Raw genomic sequence first — 22,409 nt, forward strand, 5'->3', positions numbered from 1 at the left:
TATTTGCAGTTGCATCTATACTGAATGCATGTATATAATCTTGCTATTTTAACACTACTGTTGCTTAAAAGTCTCCTTAGTTGAGTAAAACAATGTCAAGTCAGTTAAATCTGACCTTTAGAAGGATATGAGTACTTCCAAAATTAAGAGGGAAAGATTTTCACCATTAAATTTGCCACCAAGACACTGAAAAGCAATCCTTCTCTTTGATTTTTAGTTTTCTCTCAATAAAATAGCAGCATTCATATCAAAAAATAAAAAATAAAACAAAGAAAGAAAAGAAAAGAAAATCTTACCATACTGTTACTATCTAGTCACTACTCAAAAAAACTTACATCAATCATGGAAAAACATTTTAATGCAAAAGCTATCAATGCATATGTTAAGGCTTAACGATGTCAGCTGCAGCCTTCAAAAGGAGGATTCTAAATGTAATTTAAAAGACTAGAAAACTTTAACAGCCATTTCACTTTAAATATCATTAATGTGCTCCATATTTTGAGTTACAATTGTTAAAGAAGGCTTATTTATTTTCAGCCATTCCAATACATCAACAGGGTTATACCCAACTCACTTCCTCATTCAAAGGACTTTAGAGAGCAAATATACTGTTTACACATCACAAATAAGACTGATACTGAGCTGCAAATGCAGACTTACAGGCACTTTCAACGTTTAAATGTAAATATTTAAAAAAATACCTTTAAAATACCTGACTAAAAGTTGTATAAATTTCATCCTCAAAACCACTTTCCTAGAAACAACACTCCAAAGCTGAGATCTTCTTTACCTTGTGCCAGAGTACCTGATGGCTGTGCTCAGATGTCAAAGCTTTGCTACAGGCGAAATATCAAAGTTAACACTGTTGCTACATACTCGTGTGCAACATTTTTTAAAATTGTGAAAACAGCTATTCTACTTCAAACATACAGAGAATTTTTCATGATCTAAGCTACCATTATATCAACATTAAAACTGCTTGACATTTCATGTTTCCTAAAATACAAAAAATACTTTGATACACTATCAACGCACATTATAATGAAGATCATTATCTGCTTTAAGCTTTTGCTCACATAAAGATCTAATTTTCAACCAGTCTCCATGTTGTACCACTGCCAAATCACTGTGTATCAACAGCTAAAAAGGTAGAACCATCTGTTTTAAAGAAACTTTCTGAAAATTACACGACTAGCCTACATTTTAAAAGAAAACCGTCTAACCGTGTCCGAAAAGGACGCTTAAGAATTTGCCTCTCTCTGATGCTGAAACATTTTGCAGCAAGTACTTGGTCTGGCCAAAAAAAAAAAAGTCAATGCTCCTGATTTTATCATATGCTGCATGAAAAGAAGAACATGGCTGCAAATTCTTTCTGAGGGGTGGTATTTCAAACAGGACCACTCAAAACACTTTAGAATACGCAGCCGAGAGGAGGGTGCAAGGAGGGTACCTTATGAAACAGCACACTCCGGGCCCTGCACGCTACCTCATTTCCCTAATAGGGATGAAATGCTCAGGCCTCTGGTAGCTTCCAGCTGACGCCAATGTTCTCCACACCCCCTTTTTTGACAGAATTTTCTGGCGTTGGAGCCTGTGTCACAAATATAAATTCCGTGATCACGTCTAAACGGTCTAATAATCAGTCATCTTTTACAGGACCAAACCCTTCCCGATCCCATTCCCTCCCATCTCCCTCCTTGGCCAAACACCCCTAGGCGGGTCCTCCCGACCGAATTCTACAAATCCTGCAGCGCATTAACTGGGAGGCAGAAACGATATAGAAAATAAGAGTGTGGGCCATTTCTTTTCGCTGCGACCGAAATTACAGGCTCCATTTCCTGTCCCCGTGGGGACTGCAAAATCGCCTGCGGAGAACGGGACGCCCCCCGCCCTCTACAGGCTGGCGCATGCGGCCCCGGCGCGCCCCCTGCCCGGGCCCCGCTGGTGCAGGGGGTGGCGGGGACCCCAGGCGCCCTCCCCTCCCCCCTCTCGGCACCGGCACCCACCTCGCGGCAGTGGCTTCATCTCCCCGTTCTCCTCGCGGGCAGCCCCGCCGGCCTCGCCCGCCCCACCGAGGCCGTGCCTCCTCCGTTCCTTCTCTCGCTTCTCCTTGGGTCTGCGCGGCTTGGCGGTGGCCGAGGAGGCGGCGGCCGGCAGCAGGAGCTGGTGAGGCTGAGCGTGCAGCAGCGTAGGAGGCACCAGCAGTTTGCGCGGCACCGACTGGGACGAGGAAGCGGAGGCTGGGGAGGGGACGGCCGTGCCGGCGGAAAAAGAGAAACTGCTCCGAGCAGAGGACGGGGAGGGGGCAGCAGACAGAGCGGCAAAGCTCCAAGACGCGGGGCTGCCATAGCTCTGAGGCGAAGGTGCCGCCGGCGACTGCAGCTGTCTGCTGTTCCCGCCGCTGCCTCCTTCTCCGTTCAGTCTCCGCGGCGCCTTCTTCTCCTCAGTCCGGATCTTCTTGGCGGACAGAGGTGCCGGCGGGTCCCGGGAAGGGGGATGCAGCTTGCCAAACGGTTCTTTCTCCGACACGACGGTGGAGGCGGCGGCGCCGTGCATTGGGCTTGGCGGTTCCGCCATTTTGCGCTCCTGTTGTATTTACTCTCCTCCGCTCGCGACGCGGGGCAGGGGCGGGCTCTCCGCTGGGGGCGGGGGAGAGGCAGAGCGGCCCGGCCACCGGCCAGGCCCTCCATTGGGCGAGTCACTCTGAGGGATCCCTCTAAGAACCAATCAAAGGTGCGAGTCTCGAGCCGTAGTGGATAGGGAGGCTGGCCTAGCGTACTAGTTTTGGAGGTCACAGCTGCGCGGGGCGCGGCTAGTGAGCGAGCGAGCTGTGAGAGGAGGGTCTTCCAGTGGTCGCCACCGTGAGCTCTGGTGCGACCCGTGGGTGTCCGAGAAGAATCCCACTCCAGACCCCAAAATCTGCCCCGGCCCAGGTTTGCCTCGATGACTTTGTCTTGCATTTCTTTCCCTTCAGTTTTTCCTGGGGTCCCTTTGGCCCCTCCTCTGCCCCTTCCCGCTGAGAAAAGCCGAATTTCTCAGATTCTCAGCTCTGAGGAGAAAATTTTGCCGGAAATTAAATCCTTCCTTCTGGTAGGCAGTAGTCGATTAATGGGAGTCACTTGGTGTCCTGACAAGATATGTTACTGTTTGCTGAGATCGTCATCTCTGATACATCTCTGAGGGAGATAACTTCTTGCAAACCTAGAACTTTCAGATTACTACCGAGCTTGAAGGTAAGACTCTTCCGGAGATTTTTTTTTTTTTAACTTTTGTGATTGGACCCTGAAGGATTTTAATTTTATTGTCATTATTATAACTCAGATTCGCTAAGAAAAATCCATTAGCGATATTTATAGATATTTGAAAAGAAAGGATTTTAAGTGTGTGTTTTAGCGTTTAGTTAGTACGCTGAGTGTTAGATGTTTTGTAAGCATGTGCTTTGTTTTCTGGCTTTGAAGGTGAGTAATTTGGGGAGATGGGTTACAGTAATTGCAACCAAAGTGAAGAGCACAGCTGTAATTTTACTTTCAGGTCTTACATGAGACCAAAAAAGTCAAAATAGGAAAAATATGGAGAAGTAAAAATAGTCAAATCAGGAGATGACCAGTCACATGATATTTTGTGTCCTAAAAGGAGCCCTAAGTTGCCTGTAACTTTGTGGAAAACAATTAAGAGTAGTTTTCCAGGATTACCAATTTTTGTGACCTCATGAAGTTGGATTTATTTTGTTATCACTTTTGAGGAGTGAGGGGGGTTGGTTTTTTAGAATATTTTGGAGTCAAAGTTAATATTGGTTTGTAGACTTTTTTAGGTGCCTCATTTATAAAGTAATGAAAAGTATTTACTATACTTCCTTTAATTCATAACAATGAAAGCAAGTGTAAACTTTGTAGTTAGATTTAACTGGCGGTAGATGTCTTCCTGAAAAGTAGCATTGGTGGAAGAGTAGACAGAGTATGGGGCTGGAAATATCTGCTACTAACCAGCTTTGTGAGGGTGCCTGTATTTGTCAGAATTTCTGTTTTATTGGTTAAGTGAGTAAATTTGATCACTAAGGTCTCTTTTGGCCTCTAAACTGTCTCTTATGTACATTAATACAGTTCCTGAAAAGTTGCACCATTTATTTTCTCATTTCCCACACAGAAGTCTGGAAAATCTGACTTCATAAAGACCCGGTTAAAGTGTACTCTCACCTAAATTTATTACTACTTGCACTGTACTCTTTTATACTATTATACACACTTATCAAGTCTGACCCTAAATTTGTAGAGCCTGAGCATGAGTGTGGTTATGGAGGCTTACAGACCATGTGTCTAAGTATTGAAGTTATAAATCAAGATAACAAACTATTATTAAAAATATGTTCTACTCTGCTACCGTGGCAAATCTTCTTAAATAATGATCTGGAAGGCCAGATTTAAATTTAGAATTCTCAGACTTCTAAAGTCCTCAGACTGACCCTGTTCTCTTCCCATTCCCAGCTTGGCTTCACTCACCTCACCCAACATGTCCAAGCATTTGTCCACACTCCTGAACCTCATGCAGAGGGTGGTGTGTCATCAGCTGCTCCATCTGCCCTCAGATCTAGCCAGTCTGAAAGAGGAGTGCAGGCTCCTGGCAGACATGGCCCCTTGACTCACAGACTCCTTGCCCTTTGCAGCAGCAGGAGGGTCCTCACCCAGATCTAAGGACAGTGCTGTTATAAAACATGCTCAGTTATCTATCTTCTCAGCTGTATAATTGGCCATTCCTTTTCAACTAGATCATTCCTAAACATCATGAACTAGGAGAGAAATCCCACCACTATCACCAGTTCCTACTGGCTTAATCTCTACTAGCACTAAAACCATCCACTTCTCTCCATAGCTACCATTGGCACCCTTTTCCAAAGCCACCCTTCTCACCTGGATGACTACACTAGCCTTTTTTTTTTTTTTTTTGGTCTTCTTATATTCCAGTTTTCTCAGATCTGTTTTCCATTCTACTGAGAATGCTCTTTTCAAACCTAAATCTGATCATGTCACTTTCCTTGCTTCAGATCTGTCAATGGCTTCCATTGCTTTTAGGATAAAGAACGAAATCTTTAATTGACCTACAAAACCCATCATGATCTAGCCCCTTCCTCTTCTATTTCAGAGTAAAAGGTCCTTAATTTCCAGAATACAGTGTTCTATCTTTCACTTTAGGAATATTGCATTTGTTGTTTCCTCTACCTGATGATTACGTGATGGTTTGGCTAATGGGCTTAATGGAGATAGATATCATGAATAACTTATGTTTCTAACCTGCATGACTTGATGGGTAGTGGGACCATTCACTGAGCTAGGAAACACTGGAAGAGTGACTAGTTTGGATGCTCTTTGACTTTGGGCCTGATGAACATGAGGTACCTCTGAGATATCACATCCTTTGGATCTCATCTCAAGCTAAGCCTCACTTCCTTGGAGAAGCCTTCTCTTTCTGTCAGGACTAGATTCCTTCCTTGTTTGTTCTTCTTCTTCTCAGCTTCATTTCTTTTTACTTGTTGTTGCCTCACTGATAATCTCTCCCACCTTTTTCCATTCCCTCCTCTGTAACAGCAGCTCTGTTGAAAACATACTAGTCTATACCCTGCTTCTCCATCTTCTTGTCTGAAACCTGACTGCCTGCTGAGGACACAGACTGTACTTTTCAAGTTTGCCTCCCCAGTTCTGCATCACAGAATTTCAGATTATTATTACTCTTTCAATATCATGCAAAGCCCTTCCTCCTATGAGATTTTTGTGGTATGGCTGTACCATCCGTCACTGTCTTTGTGGTCATTTTACCACATTTATTGAAGACCTTGATACTTAGCTCATGTTCATCCCTCTACCCTCCAGCCATCATTTTAACTAACTTCAGAATCCATCTTAATGACCCATCCACTATTCTTGCCTCAGTGTTTCTCCTTGGACCTGCATTTCCATTGTTCAAGCCACAAACTCCAGTGGACCCTCCTTGATCTTTCATCACTCTTCCATCTCTGAAATCCTAAACTATAGTGGTTTAATATTCAGCTTTCTCACTCTTCTGCACCATGCCCTTGCCCTATAACCTCAGGAGAACTCTCATCTCTAGATCTTTCTTTTCTCCCTAATTATGATTGCCAAGAAAAGTATAGGCTACTCAGCTAAATTTGAATTTCAGATAAACGATGAATAAATTTTTAGTGTTGGAACCTATTTATACTAAAAAAAAAAGTATTCTTTGTTTATGTGAAATTCAGATTTAACTGCATGTCCCTTGTTTATATTCCCAGTAAATCTGGCAGTCCTACACCAATCCATCCTTTCTATGCTTTCTTCCCTATCCAACCTAGAACCTGTGACATATGACTTGAACCAAACATTTGCCAGGACCTCAACTCCTCATAACTCTGATTCTCTTCATCTCTATGCTGCTAGCCCCCCACCTCTACCTGCTCTTCTGTATCCCAGCAGCTGAGCGTTGCTCCCTATCTTCCATGTAAATGTTGGGGATTCTTAGGGATATGTCATTGCTCTTTATCTTACTCTGCACAGCTCTGTGTGGTATTATGCATTACAGTGTCTTCTGATTTATCATAAATGCTGACACTTTCTAAGGCTTTCTCTCCTGCCTCTCTTCCTGACTCTAATTCATATGCCAGGTGGATGTCGTGAACTGTGTAGCCACAGATACCTCAGACTTTATTCCATCCATTCCCATTGTCCCCTGGATCATTCTTCTGCATTCCTTATCCACCTTTTCTTTCTTTTTTTTTTTTAAAGCAAGTATTGAGTTCTTTACTTTATTCTTTTTTTAACATTTTTTATTGATTTATAATCATTTTACAATGTTGTGTCAAATTCCAGTGTAGAGCACAATTTTTCACTTATACATGAACATATATATATTCATTGTCACATTTTTTGCTCTGTGAGCTTCCATAAGATCTTGTGTATATTTCCCTGTGCTATACAGTATAATCTTGTTTATCTGTTCTACAATTTTGAAATCCCAGTCTGTCCCTTCCCACCCCCCCCGCCCCCTTTTATCCACCTTTTCATTCAAGCTACAAGCCTGCAAATCTTTGACTTCCTTTTTTCCCTCACCCCCCACATTCAAGGAGTCACTATCTATCTCCAGCCAGTTTCTTTTCTCCATTCTGCTGCTTGTTGCCATCAGGCCTCAAGGCAGCTTGGATTTTGCCAATGATTTCCTTCCTAACTGGTCTCTGCCTCCAGTCTTCCGTCTTCTAAACTATCCTTCATACTGCTTCCAAAATTATAATTTCTGAAATATAAACCTGATCATGGCTCAGTCTCTTGACTAGTTCCCTTGTGCATGTGACGTAAAAATCACACTTTTTATTATAAATACAAGCCATTCTTGATAAAACCCCAGCACTTCTATCTCTCTCACTCTCCTGCAGCTTTCCTGTTTCATCTATTCTGAACTATGTAATTGGCGAAAGAAAGGCACTCCCTGTCCCTCTGTGCATTCTGTTTACTCTGCCTGGAGTACCCCAGCAAAGTTCTGCCTATCCTCTAAGATTGGGTTCAAGCAGCTCCTTAGTACTGTGCTACCTGACCTGCCACAGCAGAGTTGAATCTGTGCCATCATCATTCTGCCTAGGATCATTTGACACACTAGTCTCTGCTTCTAACCTTCCAGCTCCTCAAGGGCAGAGATAATGCGTTATTTATACTTGTATGTATCTCTTCTACCCTTCTAGCATGGATATCTCAAGTCCTACCTCTACCACATTGACCTGCTCATCCATAGGTGTCTTTCTTATGTGAATCATCACTAGCCAGTTGTAAAAGGTGGTTCTGTGCATTAGGACAGCCTGATCGTTTCAACTTTCTTACGGTCAGTTCTAATTTAGTTCACATCTAGGACAGGAACCAGTAAACTTGTCCTGTAAGACCAAATAGTAAATATTTTAGGTTTTGCAGACCACATGTCTCTGTAGCAACTACTGCTTATATCACAAAAGCAGCCACAGAGAATATGTAAATGAATGGGCATGGCTGGTTCCAATAAAACCAGAAAAATAGGCGGGATAGATTTAGCCTGCAGGATACAGTTTGCTGAGTCTTGCTCTAGGATTTTGACTTCTACCATTATACCACGTGAAAATATAGTTGAGCATCTCTTCCACACTCCCCCTTTCTCCTGCTGCGTCAGTCACATGGCTTTCTCCCTGTTCCTTCATCATGCCCAGTCCTGCCTCAGACTCTTAGCCCAGGCTGTTTCCCTGCCTGAAATGCTTCCTCCCTCTCACCCCCAACTCTCTTCTTGCAGACAGATACCATTACAGGCCTTCCTTCACCATTCAGTTTAAGGTGGCTCTTTTCATTATTCTCTGTCACAGCATTCTCTCTCTTTCAGAGCACCTATCACAGTTTGTAATTATTTTACAGTTATTTCTTTACTCTTTATTGTTTCTCTCCCTCAGTAAACAGTAACCTCCAAGGGACCAGGAGCCATATCTTTCTTACTCACTCTTATTCACCAGTGTATCTCTGGAACTTAACAAAATGCCTTGTATACATTAAACACTCACCAAGTATTTATTAAATGATAAATCTGTTAATAACTCAGACCAAATTCTGATTCGCCAATTTAGTTGCTTTTGCCAGAAACTGATAGGATACTTCTATAGTAGTTGAAAGTTTTATCCACAAAAAAGTCAAAATTTTAGCTTTCCGATGAATCATCTTATACTTACATGTGCATTTTAGTCATAGTGACTTGTTAATACATTAGTTTTACCGTTTCTTAATGTGTTAGTACACTGATGCATTGAAAGTTCATATGACTCAGAATGCCTTTCTGTAACTCTTCCTAAGGTATAGAATAGTAGCTGTAAGCTGCAGATCTGAATTGGTGAAGCAACGTCAAGTTTGTAGCATGAAAGTTTATGGGTGTTATACCTCATGTAGGGATGGTGAGGGCTATAAGAAAAACACTAACATAATCTTGTCCTTTAGCAAAAATAAAAAATCTATTTGGATGATAGAGTAGTGACAAGAGTAAGAAGGTCATTTGATAGCATTCTTCAGAACCTTGGAGTTCAGCATCTCTGAATAAACTTCAAAAAGGACTCTATTAAACTAGAACAAAACATATCTAAGGCCAGTCTCTTTGTATTCATCTGAAAACCTTCTTTTATATTACTGAGATAAAAAACTTATGGACCAGCATTGCATCCATCCACACCTAACCTGTTAAAAGAACTGTTGGAATTGACTATAGGAAAGGAAACTTAGTAAGCTGCGTAACATTATATTGCTGTCCTTTCTATTGACAGATAAGATTCCTATCAAGTTTGAACTCATGTATACAAATGTGACAAGAGAACCTACTGAACCATAGATTCATCATTAAGTTATTTGGCATCCACCAACACTGGGCTCTGTAATGATTATGTAAATCTTTTCCCTCATCCTGATTATAATAATTATTAAATTTAGAAAGTAGAAAAGAATCATTTGAGGTTCCAGGTTTGAGACATACTGTGTGCTATAAGTGGAAGTGTTGCATGCAGAAATAAAGTAACTCTGGTTAAAAAAATAAAAGGCAATTAATTATTATGCAAGATGGTTACAAGAAAAATTACCCAAGTAACATTTGTTTAGCCATTTAGTATGTAATATTAAATTTTTTTAATAAATAAAGGATGAATGTGGAGATACTGAGAGAGAATTATCTGTGAAATTCAGCTGCTACTATCAGTTCACTTGGATATTGCAAAAACATTTCAGACTCATCACATCAGCTCTGTCCTCTTCTCAGACATTATTAAACAATAGAGGTTCTCAAGTTTCAGTTCAAGGGCCTTTTTTTCCTTCAGATTATTCTTTTTCCTGGCCAATCTATAAAATGCCCATAACTTCAATAAGTTGCTTTTATAGTAATGGCTCCGCACCATACATCTCTGAACCTGACTGCTCCTCTGTGTTTGTGACCTAACCACTCAGCATCTTCCACAGATAGGTCAGAAGCACCTCAAACTCAACATGTCTGTGGCAGAGATGGCTAGTCTCTGTTTTCCCCTTTCTTCCTTACTACCCAAAACTTTATTTCATCCAGGTTGCAATATGCCTAGCTAAAAAAACAAAGAAACATAGACTGCCCAACCTCCCTTACTCCTAGAGATGACAGTGATGCCTTGCAAGTCTCTAGGTGAGGCTTTCCTGACAGCCCCTTTAAGAGTGGAAGGGGGCACATAGCCTGCTTGCCCTTCCCCCTTTCTCTCCTGCATGGAACTTGGATAAGGGGAGAAAAAGAAGGGCCACAACTGTCATTATTGAAAAGCCTTCAGCCCGTATTTTTCTTATTCAACATTTCAGGTGAGTTGACTTCTCACCTGTTAACCACTAATATCATTTTACAACAAATACTGCCTAAGCGCTTGCTCAACCACAATCTTCTTTCCAGTGTGAGTATGTACTCAAGTTTAGGGGATGTTGAAAATTGTAGGTGAGGGAGTGGCTGCTGTTGAAAGGCTTTATTGGAGAACCAGCAGCAACCAGGAAGCAGGAAGAAGGTAGAAAGTGAAAGGGGCCAAATAGTGTAAATAGAAACTATCCATCATGTCTCTTGAAAGATTAATTTTGCTGCCAAAGTTTTTGTGTGGAAGGACATTAGATCATTTGATATTTATTTTAAAAAATGAATGTGAAGCCTATAAAATGTATAAAAAGAGCCTTACTCAGTGTTGTAAACTCTGAAAGGAAAAGCATAACTTTTGTAGTCTAGTCAATTCTCTGGGAAGAGGGAACTATTTTAGCTAAGAATTGGTAGGTAGAGGGTAAAGTATATATTATAACCTCAAAACACAAGTGTGGCAAACAAGTGTAAAGAAAAATGATAAACTCACAGGATTTCTGGATTGAAAACACAAGCCTGCACCCAATTTGTGAATTTCCTTTTATTTTGTTCTTGAACAGGAAAATTTCACCTCCAGAATAACTGTTCTCTGCTTCATAGTTTCAGCCACACTATCAGACCATCACCATGGGTAGGAGAATAACATTTACTGAGCACCTTGTGTAAGCCTCAAGTTTGTGGGCATTTCACTTCAAAGCATACTTTGAAAAGTCTTCCAACGTGTTTTTCAAAACTGAACTGTAATTCCATGTTCATTCTGACTCTAAACCAGTTTTCTTTCTAATACATCCAACCTTGCAAGAGGAAGCAGAAGTCTAAAGTGCCAAAATTTTAAATCTAAACATTGATCAAGCCTTTTTAGAAATGTCAGTCACTTAAACTATGTTCAGAAAATACACATTCAGAAAAGATGTAGTGTTTCTTAGGGCTCTTCTAGGCACAAGTGCTTTTATCTCATAGAAAAGACTAGTCCAGGAGTGTTTCTAGGATAAAGAGTAAGAGTGGGAGAGGGTAGGGACAGACAGACCTGTATAAACAGTGACTTGAACTTCCAGAGACAATTTATAATTCAGTTGCCCAGAGAAAAGCTGTGTGACCTGAACATCCCAGAGCTGGTCTAACAGATTCTGGGAGGAGATGACCCACAGAAGAGCAATTTTGTGGAAATACTGCACATGTCAGTAGAGCCAGGAAATTACAAAATTATGACTGTCACAAAGTTACCATTTCTTTCTTCTTCTTCTTTTTTTTTTCAGTTTCACAGATTCTACTTTGAAAAGCTTGTGTGAATAATTTATGAACAGTGCTACGAAGTAACATGCATCTTGCCCCAGATCCAAGTGTTGGCTTTTCTTAATTCCCTTCAACTGAATAACTACATCTGTATACCATTAGGTTGAAAAAATAGATGTATAACTAAAAGAGCTAAACTGAAAAAAAAAAAAAGTCAAACAAATACCCTCTTTTAGTTAACTTTTAAATCTAACTCAAGCTGATTAAATCTGTTTACATTATAATTTCTATTTTTAGAATTTTAATCCTAGTCTTTTCCCTGTTTAATCCCTATTTTGATTTCAATGAGTAGAAAATTCTAAGTCCTAGAATAATGTCACTGGGAGTTTTACATCTGTTAGTGAAAGAAGACAGATAAAGGAGGTCCAAATCAGGTACCCGGAAACCTTGACTACCAAGGCATGAAACCTGGGGTCAAGGTTTACCACATCTAAGCTTGCCAGCACAGATGGACAAGTCCAAGTGCCAAGCAAAGAGGATAAGCTTTCCATGTGTAAAGTTGTTGTAACTTTGGGTGGAGTTTGCCCTGAAGTCTTAATCTTACTGTCTGAGTTTACAAATACTACCAGAGCGCCTTGCCCATCACCTTGATCTAGGTCAAAAGTGTGGGTGATATGGATGGTCAGTATCGTCAGCTTCTTCACAGTGAACTGTCAGTACATGAGCATACGTTTTAGAGGCAGAGAGGTCCTCTTAAATATTGTTTGATGATGATGCCAAGTGAAGTGCTTCAATGATTATCATAGGGAAACAAGCCTAAAATAATGCAGCACTGATATGAATTACAGGTAGCCAGTCATAATGTGGTGCACTTAATAACTAACTCAGTTTAGGGATTAAATACCACTTCTGATGCCCCAAGTAGAGGCATTAAACAGAAAAACACAGAATAGTGGCAAATGATACGGATTTTTTTTTTTTTGCAGATGTTCGGACCATTGTTAATTTATTTCTATTGGTAGGCTAATGTCTTTGACTACTCTATGACTAATTGAAAACATAAATCATATTTACTTCAATTTATATTGCCTCTCCCCCCAGTATTTTTTCATGTTTATAATAAGATGTTTAGTAATTTAAAAACATTTTTTGCTAATCAATGCTGTTATTATTTTCTAGTTTCTTTTTTCCCTGTTATACTATCTCTTATGCTAGAGGTGTTTCTCTTATTACCTAGTCAGTTTATCTTCAAGTAATTATTAGATATTCTGCTTTTTCTTATTTTCCATATACATTAAGTATTTAGTTAGTAAATATTTATAAAGTACCCACATGGTGCCAGGCAATAGGCTAAGTGCTAGGAATATAGTAACAGATAAGGCAGACATGGTCCCTGTCCTCATGGAGCAGCTCAGAAGTTACAATTTCTATTTTTAAATAAGCTTTTCATTGGTGCTTTGTTAATCAAGACTGTCATTTCATTTCTTATTTATTTATACAAAGATGATACTGAATATCTGTAGTTTACCCAGCACTCTGTGATAATTGAGAAGATAGGTGTCAACAGTTAAATTATAGCACTGTGGTTAAAATAACGCAATGGTGGCATGAACTATGTGCACTGAAAATAGAAAAGGCAAATCAACAACTCGAGCTAGAGAAATGAGGTAGAGCATCCCAGAGAAGATGATATTCAAACTGAATTTTGAAAGATTTAGTAGAAAGAGAAGATGGAAGAAGACTTTTGAGGCTGAGGAAAGAGCATTTGGAAAAAGATGTGGAATAATGACATGTTTAATATGGTATTCTCTGTGAGAAGTTCATGGTAGTTCAGGTATAAGGGATATAAAGTGCCATAAAAGGAGTCTTTAAGTGGACTAGAGCCAGACTGGGAAAGGTGTTGCTCGTGACTGCCTTGGCATGCTGAAGACTCAGTGCAAGCATTCTGTTAACTTAAGGGATTAATGAGGAAGGGTGGAAAATGTTCACATAACTGTGTTTCACTTCCTGCTAATTGCTCGCAGACTTCACCGGGTATTGCTTCCTGAGTAGCTGAATATTTCTACAGGCCATGGCTTTTACCTCTCCTTACAGTACAAACTGAATAAAATTCGGAGAAACTTGACATTCTGAAATTAGATTTACCTCACTAAAATATTGTTGGAATTTAAAAGGTCATATTCATTTTGTACAACTAATCCTTTAGTTCTCCTGTTATATTCCTACTTATGATTACTTATGTTTTTTATTGGAAAGCATAAAAATATTTTGAAAGTAAAATGGTAAAATTATGAAATATTTTTATCTTAATTACAAAACAATACTTACTTTCTTCCAGCTTTTTCTCTGTTTTTAAAAATCAACTGTCCCTTTTGAAGAGATTTTACCACACACATAGATGCAAAAGCGAGGGAAAATAGTTCAAAATACTGTTGAATTAAATAAAGCCAAGGAATCTTAAACCAATGGTTTATTTGTATAGGAGGGATCGAGTCAATACTTACCCATTCTTGAAAAGGAAAATCTGAAAGCGGAAGATTTGTATAAGCCTTTCCTTAATTTTAAGAAGCATGTATTAAGGATTTACTTTATGTCAGACTACATTTTAGTCACTGGAAATATAAAAATGAATAGTACAGTCCTTTCTCTCAATGGAATTGTGATCCAGTGAAATGTTAAGTTCAAACCCCTAAAGTTGCATCAATTTTTCAGGTCAAAAATGGTTAAATATCAGTTCTGCCTAAATATATATGTAAATAGAAATTTGCAATAATAGAGATATGAACAAGGTGCTACGTGCCCTGAAAAAGTGCTTTGTGCTGCCTAGAGGAGTCTGTGTAGATTTTCCAGAGGAGATGACATTTGAGCTGAGTTTCAGAAAATGACTGGGTGTTCACCATGTGTTCATGGGAAGCAAAGAGAGTGCGCACATTCCAGCAATAGGAAACAGGATGTGCAGAGTTTTTGAACCGAGAAAGAGCCTAGCATATGTGGGAAACTGCAAGTATTTCATATTGGTTGGAATGCTGGGTATGCTGTGGGTGACAGGAGAAGAGGCAGGCAAAGTAAGCAGAGGACAGATCGTGTGAGGTGGGATATATCAAGCCAAAGAGTTTGATTTTATCCTTTGTGATGAGATGGGTATAATCCACAGTATGCGAGGCAATCTGTTAGGGTTCAGAAAGAAAATATTACTACTCCTTTGTATATTTACCTTTGTCTTGTCTTTTTAAATTTTCTAATTGTGTAAGGATTACAGTGTATATAATTCTTAACTGCAGTAGTGGGTATAAGTAATTTATAAATAAATAAATATATGTGTATTATGGTGCCGTATGGGTTGAATTGCATCCCTCCACAGAATTTGTTGAAATGTTAACCTCAGGTGTTTCAGAATGTGACCCTAACTGAAAACAGAGTCATTGTAGATGCAGTTAGTTAAGATGAGGTTGTACTAGAGTACAGTTGGCCCCTAATCTAGTATGACTGGTGTCCTTACAAAAAGGCAAACATGACATCGAGATGAAGGTAGACATTGAGGTAATGCTCCTCTAAGCCAGGGAACTCCAAGATTGCCAATCTTCTGTTAGGAGCTAGAGGAGAAGCATGGAACGGATCCCTCCCTTACAGCCCTCAGAGGAAACTATCCATGCTGACACCTTGATCTTGGACTCCCAGTCTCCCAAACTGTGAGACATAATACTCTGTTGTTTAAGCCACCTAGTTTGTGGTACTTTGTCACAACAGTCCTGGAGAACGAATGCATGGTACATGATCAGAAAGTTTGGAAACCCTGATCAGATGATAAGGAGCAAAGGAAGAGTTGGTTTGTGTTTTAGTTAGAACTATTTATCTCCTGTCATTATTGAGTCTCAATATTCAGTGATTTACTTTAGCTTAATTTCTTGCCTTTACAGTACTTTACTTCTTAAAAACATAGTTTGAAAACAAATTGTTCACATTTGTGTTTAGTATAGTTTGTGTTAAAGGAAGGAGAAATTAGAAAATATTTACCTTTAGCTCAAAACAGACAGGGTGATAATATGTAACACTTTGGGGGGAAAATTACATTTAAGAAAGAGTATTTTTTCTGGGGTTTTTTTTTTCCTTTTCTTTTTGAAAAAAGAGTATCACTTAAACCCATTAGGCAGAAGTGGAACTAAAATCAGAAACAGAGTCCTATCAACAGAAGTCATAGCTGTGAAGAATTTAATAGTATATCATCAGTGTAGGGAAGACTGTAGGCAAAATATGTATTATTCTAGCTACATAATTTTCAAGTATTAAGGACAGTCAGTCCTTTTTATAGAAATTATATGTTAGTCATTTGAGGTTCCAAAACAAAATGATCGAGAGAGTTTTCAACGCCAGCAATGATATCCTACACTCAGATGTATATATTTGAAGCGTATTTGTAAGTCTGCAAAATCTAGAAGTCAGCAATACATTATTTAATTAATAATATTAATATAAAGTATATTTTATGAATTATATTTGGGGCATTTTAGATCTTTGTGGGCCATGGAATAGTTGATAATTTTTGGCCTTATTTATGCAAATCAAATGAAGCATTTTGAAATATCACCACTTTTAAAAAAAAATCCATGTGTATTTGTAATAGTTCTGCCATCAACTAGACAAGTAGTTTTCAGACTTTTTAAAGTAAGAGAATCCTTTCTTCAAATGAATTCTTATGTGGAAGCGAAATATGTAATAACTACATTAGGCAGCTTACTCCATGACAGAGGGCTATATACCCTTGATGTTTTAAATCTTTGTTTCTTATATCTAGTCTGGAAGTTCTATATTTTGTGGATGTATATTCTGTCTTCACTGTGTAATATGTTAGCAGAATGAACAGGAATTTACACGATATGGGAATAATAAATATCCCACTGACCTGTGATACTAGGGCCTATACTTGAAGTTGCTTTCCCACAGTGGAATTGGATTTATAAGAATCCATCCATCATCTCTAATGTGGTCCCCTTTGTGACCGACACAGCAGTCTGTGACCTAGAACTAGCTACTTGGCCAAGAATGTAATATCTACTATTCTCATGACTTCTTCCCTTTTTCTGCTCTTACCTCTGTTCTTTTAGCAGTTTCTATTTTCTCTCTGTTCGCTTAACTATACCTTTGCTACCTTTGGACTCCAATAAACTCAAAAACCGGTTTGTCCAGTTTCATACATGGTTATTTTTTTCCCTCACCTATGACTTACAGTCATATTGCTGTAAAGCTGATAAATATTTGAAACTATATATACTTTTTATATGCTTAGATTATTATTTTAAAAATAGCACTACATGGAGAGGGGATAGCAGTGGACTCAGAATTAAGAGTTTTTGCATTCATGGCATTTATTAGATGGCTCGTATTTCTAAGATCAAGATATGTCAGGTGCCAGTCTGACAGCCCATACATCACAATTTAGAGACTTCTACCTTCCTGAAATATACATTTAAAAGAATGTAAATAACAGACTATTCAGATAATTGATTGTCAGTGAATCTTTTCAATAAAAATATAATCAGAGTCTTTATTCTTTTAGCAAATATTTATTGAGCCCCTACCATGTGCTAACAGTCATTATGGTAAATTTTAGGTATACAGTGGCAAACTAAGTGAATATGACCCCAGCCTTACAGAATAGATGTATTACACCAAAAAAATCTGTGTGTGTGTGTGTATATATCTATATATATATATATGCTGGTATGAGTTATGAAGCAAATAAACAGTTCTGCAGCAGGAGTAGAAGAAACTATTTTAAATAGAACAGTCAGAAAAGGAATAGAAAGTGAAAAGAAAAGCATTCTAGTCAGAGAATAGCTTGTGCAAAGGCCCTGAGACAGAACAAGGTAGCTGGGCTTATTCAAGGAACAAATAGAATATTGAGTTTCTTGAGGAAAAGATTATTCTCTTTTGTCTAGAACAATGTACTTTAAATAATAAGCACTATAGAAATATTTGTGTATAACTGAATGACTATCTGTATACCTAGGATGTAGTGAGTACAAGCTGAGGTTGCAAGGACTAGACTATGCCAAGCCCTATTAAAAAAAACCTCTGGGATATAATTTACTTTTTATAAAGCTTACTCAAAATTATGTGAGGAATTGTTTGATGGAGATCAAAAATGGAAGAAGGGAAACCCAGGTTCATGGTACCGTAGAGGTTGAGATCAAGAAATCACTAAATGACTGTTAGAGCCAGGGTCAGTGGGTTTAACATCCTGCCCATTTCACCTCTTGAACAGCTTAGTGAAGTGAATGTATCTGATTTATATTTGCACCCCCCAGGGCAACCACAGCCCCTCAACCCCCAGACCAAGCCTAGAAAGAAATTAACCTTTGGCTAAGAATTCAATCAAACCCTTTGAAAGTAATTTCACAGTTTCTCCTGGGTCTTTGTATTATTGAGGGAGTGACCGTGTTAAACGAAGTAAAAGGGAACATCAAGAATGTGGATTATTCTACAAGATAACTGATGACTTGGTCTTGTTAAAAAAAAAAAAAAAGTCCATGCCATGGGGGAGAAAAAAGAAAAGAAACATTCTGGTTATCTGCTGCAGTTATGCCCACTGAGTGTCTCTTCTGAAGAGATTTTACCACACATACAAAAGCAAAAGCAAGGGAAAATCTTTTTTTAAAATATGGTTATGCTCAATAAAGCATGAAACTTACACTAGTGGTTATTCCTTTAGAAGGCTTGCCCCCTCACACCTCCTCTGGCACTGTTTGTGAGGGAATAAGCTTCTTTTGTGGCGATTCTAACCATAGTTCTAGGCAGAGACCAGCAGAATTGAACCTAGAGATTGGCAGAGAAGTGTCTGGGAAGCTACAGAGTGATCACTTGGTGGATAATTCAGAGGAACATTCAGACGAAACCCCTTTTCACAGCATATACTAAAAATAACCTTGAGTGCAGCTGCAAGGCTGACGGTTGTTTTACAGCATTGATCAGCACGTAGGTTCTCAGTGAATGGGGATTTGCTACCTCACAGAATAGCCTGTTCTATTTGAATTTTCCTAGTTGATAGAAACTTTTTTTTCACTGAGCTAAACAGTCCCGCTCTTATTCCTACCCATTGTATGTAGTTTTACTCTCAAGAACCTTAATAAGGCTAATCCATTTTGTTGGAATTTAAAGATTTAATGTATTTTGGAATGGCTGCCTGCAACGCTTTTAATCTTTTAATCTGTTGCAAGAGAAGATGGGACAGTGGCAAGAGTTAAATTTGTTAGATGGAGTATACAAAGTGCCCCATGTGAAGGCAAGTTTTGTCTTGATGTGCCAGTCACTACAGCCTTTTTAACGAGACAGCTCAGTCTGCACCTGCACAACTGCCCGATTTATTCTCCTGGATCTTAAAGGAACCCCAGCTCCAGGTGGGCAGGCCTCTGCTGGAGTAAATACAATAATAACCAAAAATAATTAAAAGCCAGATCACTTCCCTCCCCCATTTGTAAGCCATCTACATAACTGGTAGAATAGGATCAAGATACTCCTTTTGAGTTCTAGGATACTCATCCTCTCACTACCTTGCTCTTGATGACCTGATGCTTCCCATTCCTGAGGTAATGCCAGGTTCTGCAGAAAGGAATGGCTGTCCCCTCGGCCACACTCTCCTCTCCGCATATTCAGTACTGCACTGTCCTGTGCCCTCTTTCTTCAGTAACTCTTCCTCTACTAGTTTTCCTCTTTCCAGAAATGTAATCTCTTAGCCAGGGGTGGCCTCCCTGTCATTCTCTTCAGGTTGTAGTTCTACAAATGTTTTGTTATTGTTGTATCAGGGCCTCTTGGGGGAGAAGAGAGAAATATGCACTGTCGGTCAGCCAACTTGAACCAGAATAGTAGTTAAAATCATTTTGTAATATAACTAAATCATACCAATGATTTTTTTTAACAGTTCAGTTATTCTTTTTGTATATTCACAAAGTTGTGCAACTATCACCATGATCTAATTGCAGAACATTTTCATCACGCCAGAGAAGACACATACCATTAGCAGTCACCCTCTATTTCCTCTACTCTCCTGCCAGCCCTAGTCAATCATTAATCTGCCTTGTCTCTATAGATTTGTCATTACTGCCACTTGTTGAGGGGACAGGTGCAGATAGGGAGAAAGGTGATTTCTGGTCTGGAGGTGAGCCTCTGCTTTTGATCTCTGCTTGAACCATCCAGAATTTGAAGTTAAAGCTCCTTGCTTCTTTGAAGAAGATTAATTTTCTTCAACCATCTTTGCTCCAAAAATATTCACAGACAATATCTATAAACATATATGCACACCCTTCCCTGAATTTAATCTTTTTTTCCATAACTTTAATCTTATTTCTTGGGAATGACTAACCCTAGTATACACACACGTGCACACACCCACTTTGCCCCGATTTATATTTCACATGCTTCTTGTCTAATCTGACAATGAACGACACCATGCCTCAAACACTTTCCCCTAATTCCCTAATTCCTAGGCTTTTCCGAGCAGGCTGCCATACCTGTATCTTGCTGATTTTACATAAGGTATCCAAAATACTAAGTGACAGTGAAAGGTGGGAGACAGTAGAATAAACCATGGGGAATGATGTGGAGGAAATACCTGCTTTGCCGTGTGTACAGCAGGAAGTGAACTTAGGAGACTAGGAGGGATGGCAGGTCAGTGTGGGAAGGCTCTTCCGTGAGTACTTTTTCCAACCAGGGCATCTGGGCCTCCCCAGCAACCCAACCCCTCAGGAGTGGTCCTTTGTGATGTGTAAGCCCCCCACAGCCACCATTGGTTGTGGGGAATGCCCTGCTGACCAAACAAAGCAAAATGGGCGTGACTCCTCACTGTCCTGGGGAGAGGTATATATACCGAGGGCAGGCCTGGCAGACAGGTAGACAACTGAGAGGCTTCAACATGGCAAAAGTGACCGAGAAATCATGGGAGCCACAAACCACAAGCACCAAGCGGTGGAAGAAGAGGAAGACCACCTCTCAGCCTGGATCAAGAGGCAAGGTCAGATAGTCCTGCCCAAGCTCCTCCTCTCCTTTCCCATTTGTATCCTCTTCCCCTGCCAACACACCCTGTCCCCAGTAATCCTGCCCTTGCCTGGCACAAACCTCCTCCTTAGCTCCTCGCTTTTCCACCCAGCCCCCTTCTCTTCTCGCAGCCAATGACCTCTGGGCTCACTTTATCGCCTTAACAGGTGCTGAAGATATATAAGAAGGTAAAAAGACCACTCCATGTGAGTTCAAGAAAAAAATACTCTACTAAAGTTATAACTACTTCAAGAAAGCAGAAGAGAGCGAGAAGGGGCAACAAGTTTCAGCCAATCCTGTAGACTGAGCCAGAAGCAGCCAGGCCAGGCCCAGCGGTCTCTGTAGAACTATACACCACTTTGAGATAAGATTCAAGCAAAGGGCACCTGCAGAGCAAGCTTCAGAGACTTCAGACAATCTGCCGTATCTAAAGTCCTGGCTGTGGAGAAATGGCCAACTGCATAGAGACTGGCTCAGACACTGATGTCGAACATGGAACACAAATGGTGGTTATTTAAAAAAAAAAACAGCAAGGTGTAAGAAGCCCCTTGAAAAAATAAAATAAAATTAGGCACTCTGCACAGAAATGAATTGTGTCGCATTGGTGTTTTTTGATTGTTTCTCAGAATAGGAAATGACAGAGACCACCTCAGGAGAAAATACGTGCAGCTCAGCAAGGGTGGAAAATACCCTTTCCATCAGGTTCCCCAGGTATTTTATCATTTCTGTACTTGGCAGTCAACACTTATTTTAAGTGGGAGTGAAGTCAGCAGAACACAGCAGTGCCATGTACACTAAGAAGTTAAAGGCCAGGGGGAAGGGAGAGGGTGAGAGAAAACAGAGAAAGCACTGACTTTCTCAGTCATAAGGCAGAACTGAGTGCTCTGGTCACTTGGGATAATTCAGTTGTGAACTGAAGGCCCCTGAGCTTCACTGGCCCTTCATCCTTTGCTGACTGGGTGGTGAGTTTTGTAACAAAGGACAGAGCAGCATCACGCCCAGCCACTGGGAGAGGATAATCATGCGGCCACACGGAGCAGAGACCTCACCAGATACTCATCTCTGGTCTGATTCTGCCCAACTTCTCCAGTCTCACCCTGTCAATGCATCATTCCTCCTCAAAGCCCAAAATGAAGCACTTACTCAGAGACTGAGAGGTGGAAATGGTTGGGAGTCCGATATTTATAGGCTAGAACAGTGATCCTCAAAAAATTTATTTTGCATCTCTCCAAGAGAATTTGAAAATCTGTGCATCTCCTTATACAATTTTAAGTTGACATCCAAAATTTTTTAGTTTAAATATTTATTAAGGATATAATTTCTAATGTATTATAAATATTGTTATTTAAAATAAAACTGTTAACTTCAGGTTTTTTTTCTTTTTTGAGTTTACAAGCTGATGTACATTTTTGTCCAAATATATTTCACCCCAGTTTGCTATGAAATTGACTCAAGAAGTGCCACCAGACAGCGTTATTATTTGGCGTGTGTTTTTCTCCCACAGCTTTGAATCTGTTCCAGTAAGTGAACAAGCACATGGTTGAGACTCAATTCTTTGCCATGCCGTATGAATGAGATGATTCTTTTGTACATTTTTAGACTGCTGTTCTCTGATGTTGGCCTAATCATTACAAGTACCCATCTGACACCTCTGTGCTATGTGCCGTGGGACAAGTTAGCTGCACGCTGTATCCAGGCAGTGAAGCCAGTGAACTGATTGTAGGTGGTTGTTCAGGAGTGTTCACTTAAAAAGCAGATGTCCAGTGTTG

At 39.8% G+C, this 22,409-nt stretch overlaps 1 protein-coding gene and 1 long non-coding RNA gene across 5 annotated transcripts in view; one reads left to right on the plus strand and one right to left on the minus strand.

Annotated features, from left to right (window-relative positions):
- RSBN1L (round spermatid basic protein 1 like) overlaps window positions 1–2,623 on the minus strand; it is a 56,775-nt gene extending 54,152 nt beyond the window's left edge. For both annotated transcript variants that reach the window (XM_031679752.2, XM_031679751.2), the window contains exon 1: window positions 2,007–2,623. In XM_031679752.2, coding sequence (XP_031535612.1) covers window positions 2,007–2,577 — 571 coding nt within the window. In that variant the 5' untranslated portion in view covers window positions 2,578–2,623. The remainder of the gene's footprint in view (window positions 1–2,006) is intronic.
- On the plus strand, window positions 2,457–21,231 carry LOC116281318 (uncharacterized). 3 transcript variants are annotated; one of them, XR_012074556.1, is made up of 4 exons: window positions 2,457–2,471; window positions 3,095–3,233; window positions 20,318–20,617; window positions 20,808–21,231. It is a non-coding gene; the product is annotated as an uncharacterized lncRNA (long non-coding RNA). The 3 variants fall into 3 exon arrangements; XR_004190751.2 differs by lacking the exon at window positions 2,457–2,471 and adding an exon at window positions 2,919–2,933; XR_012074555.1 differs by lacking the exon at window positions 2,457–2,471 and adding an exon at window positions 2,919–2,933 and having other exon boundaries at window positions 3,099–3,233.
- Window positions 21,232–22,409: the final 1,178 nt, after the last annotated feature.

The sequence above is a fragment of the Vicugna pacos genome, chromosome 7 (genome assembly GCF_048564905.1).
Source record: "Vicugna pacos chromosome 7, VicPac4, whole genome shotgun sequence".
Lineage (NCBI taxonomy): Eukaryota > Metazoa > Chordata > Mammalia > Artiodactyla > Camelidae > Vicugna > Vicugna pacos.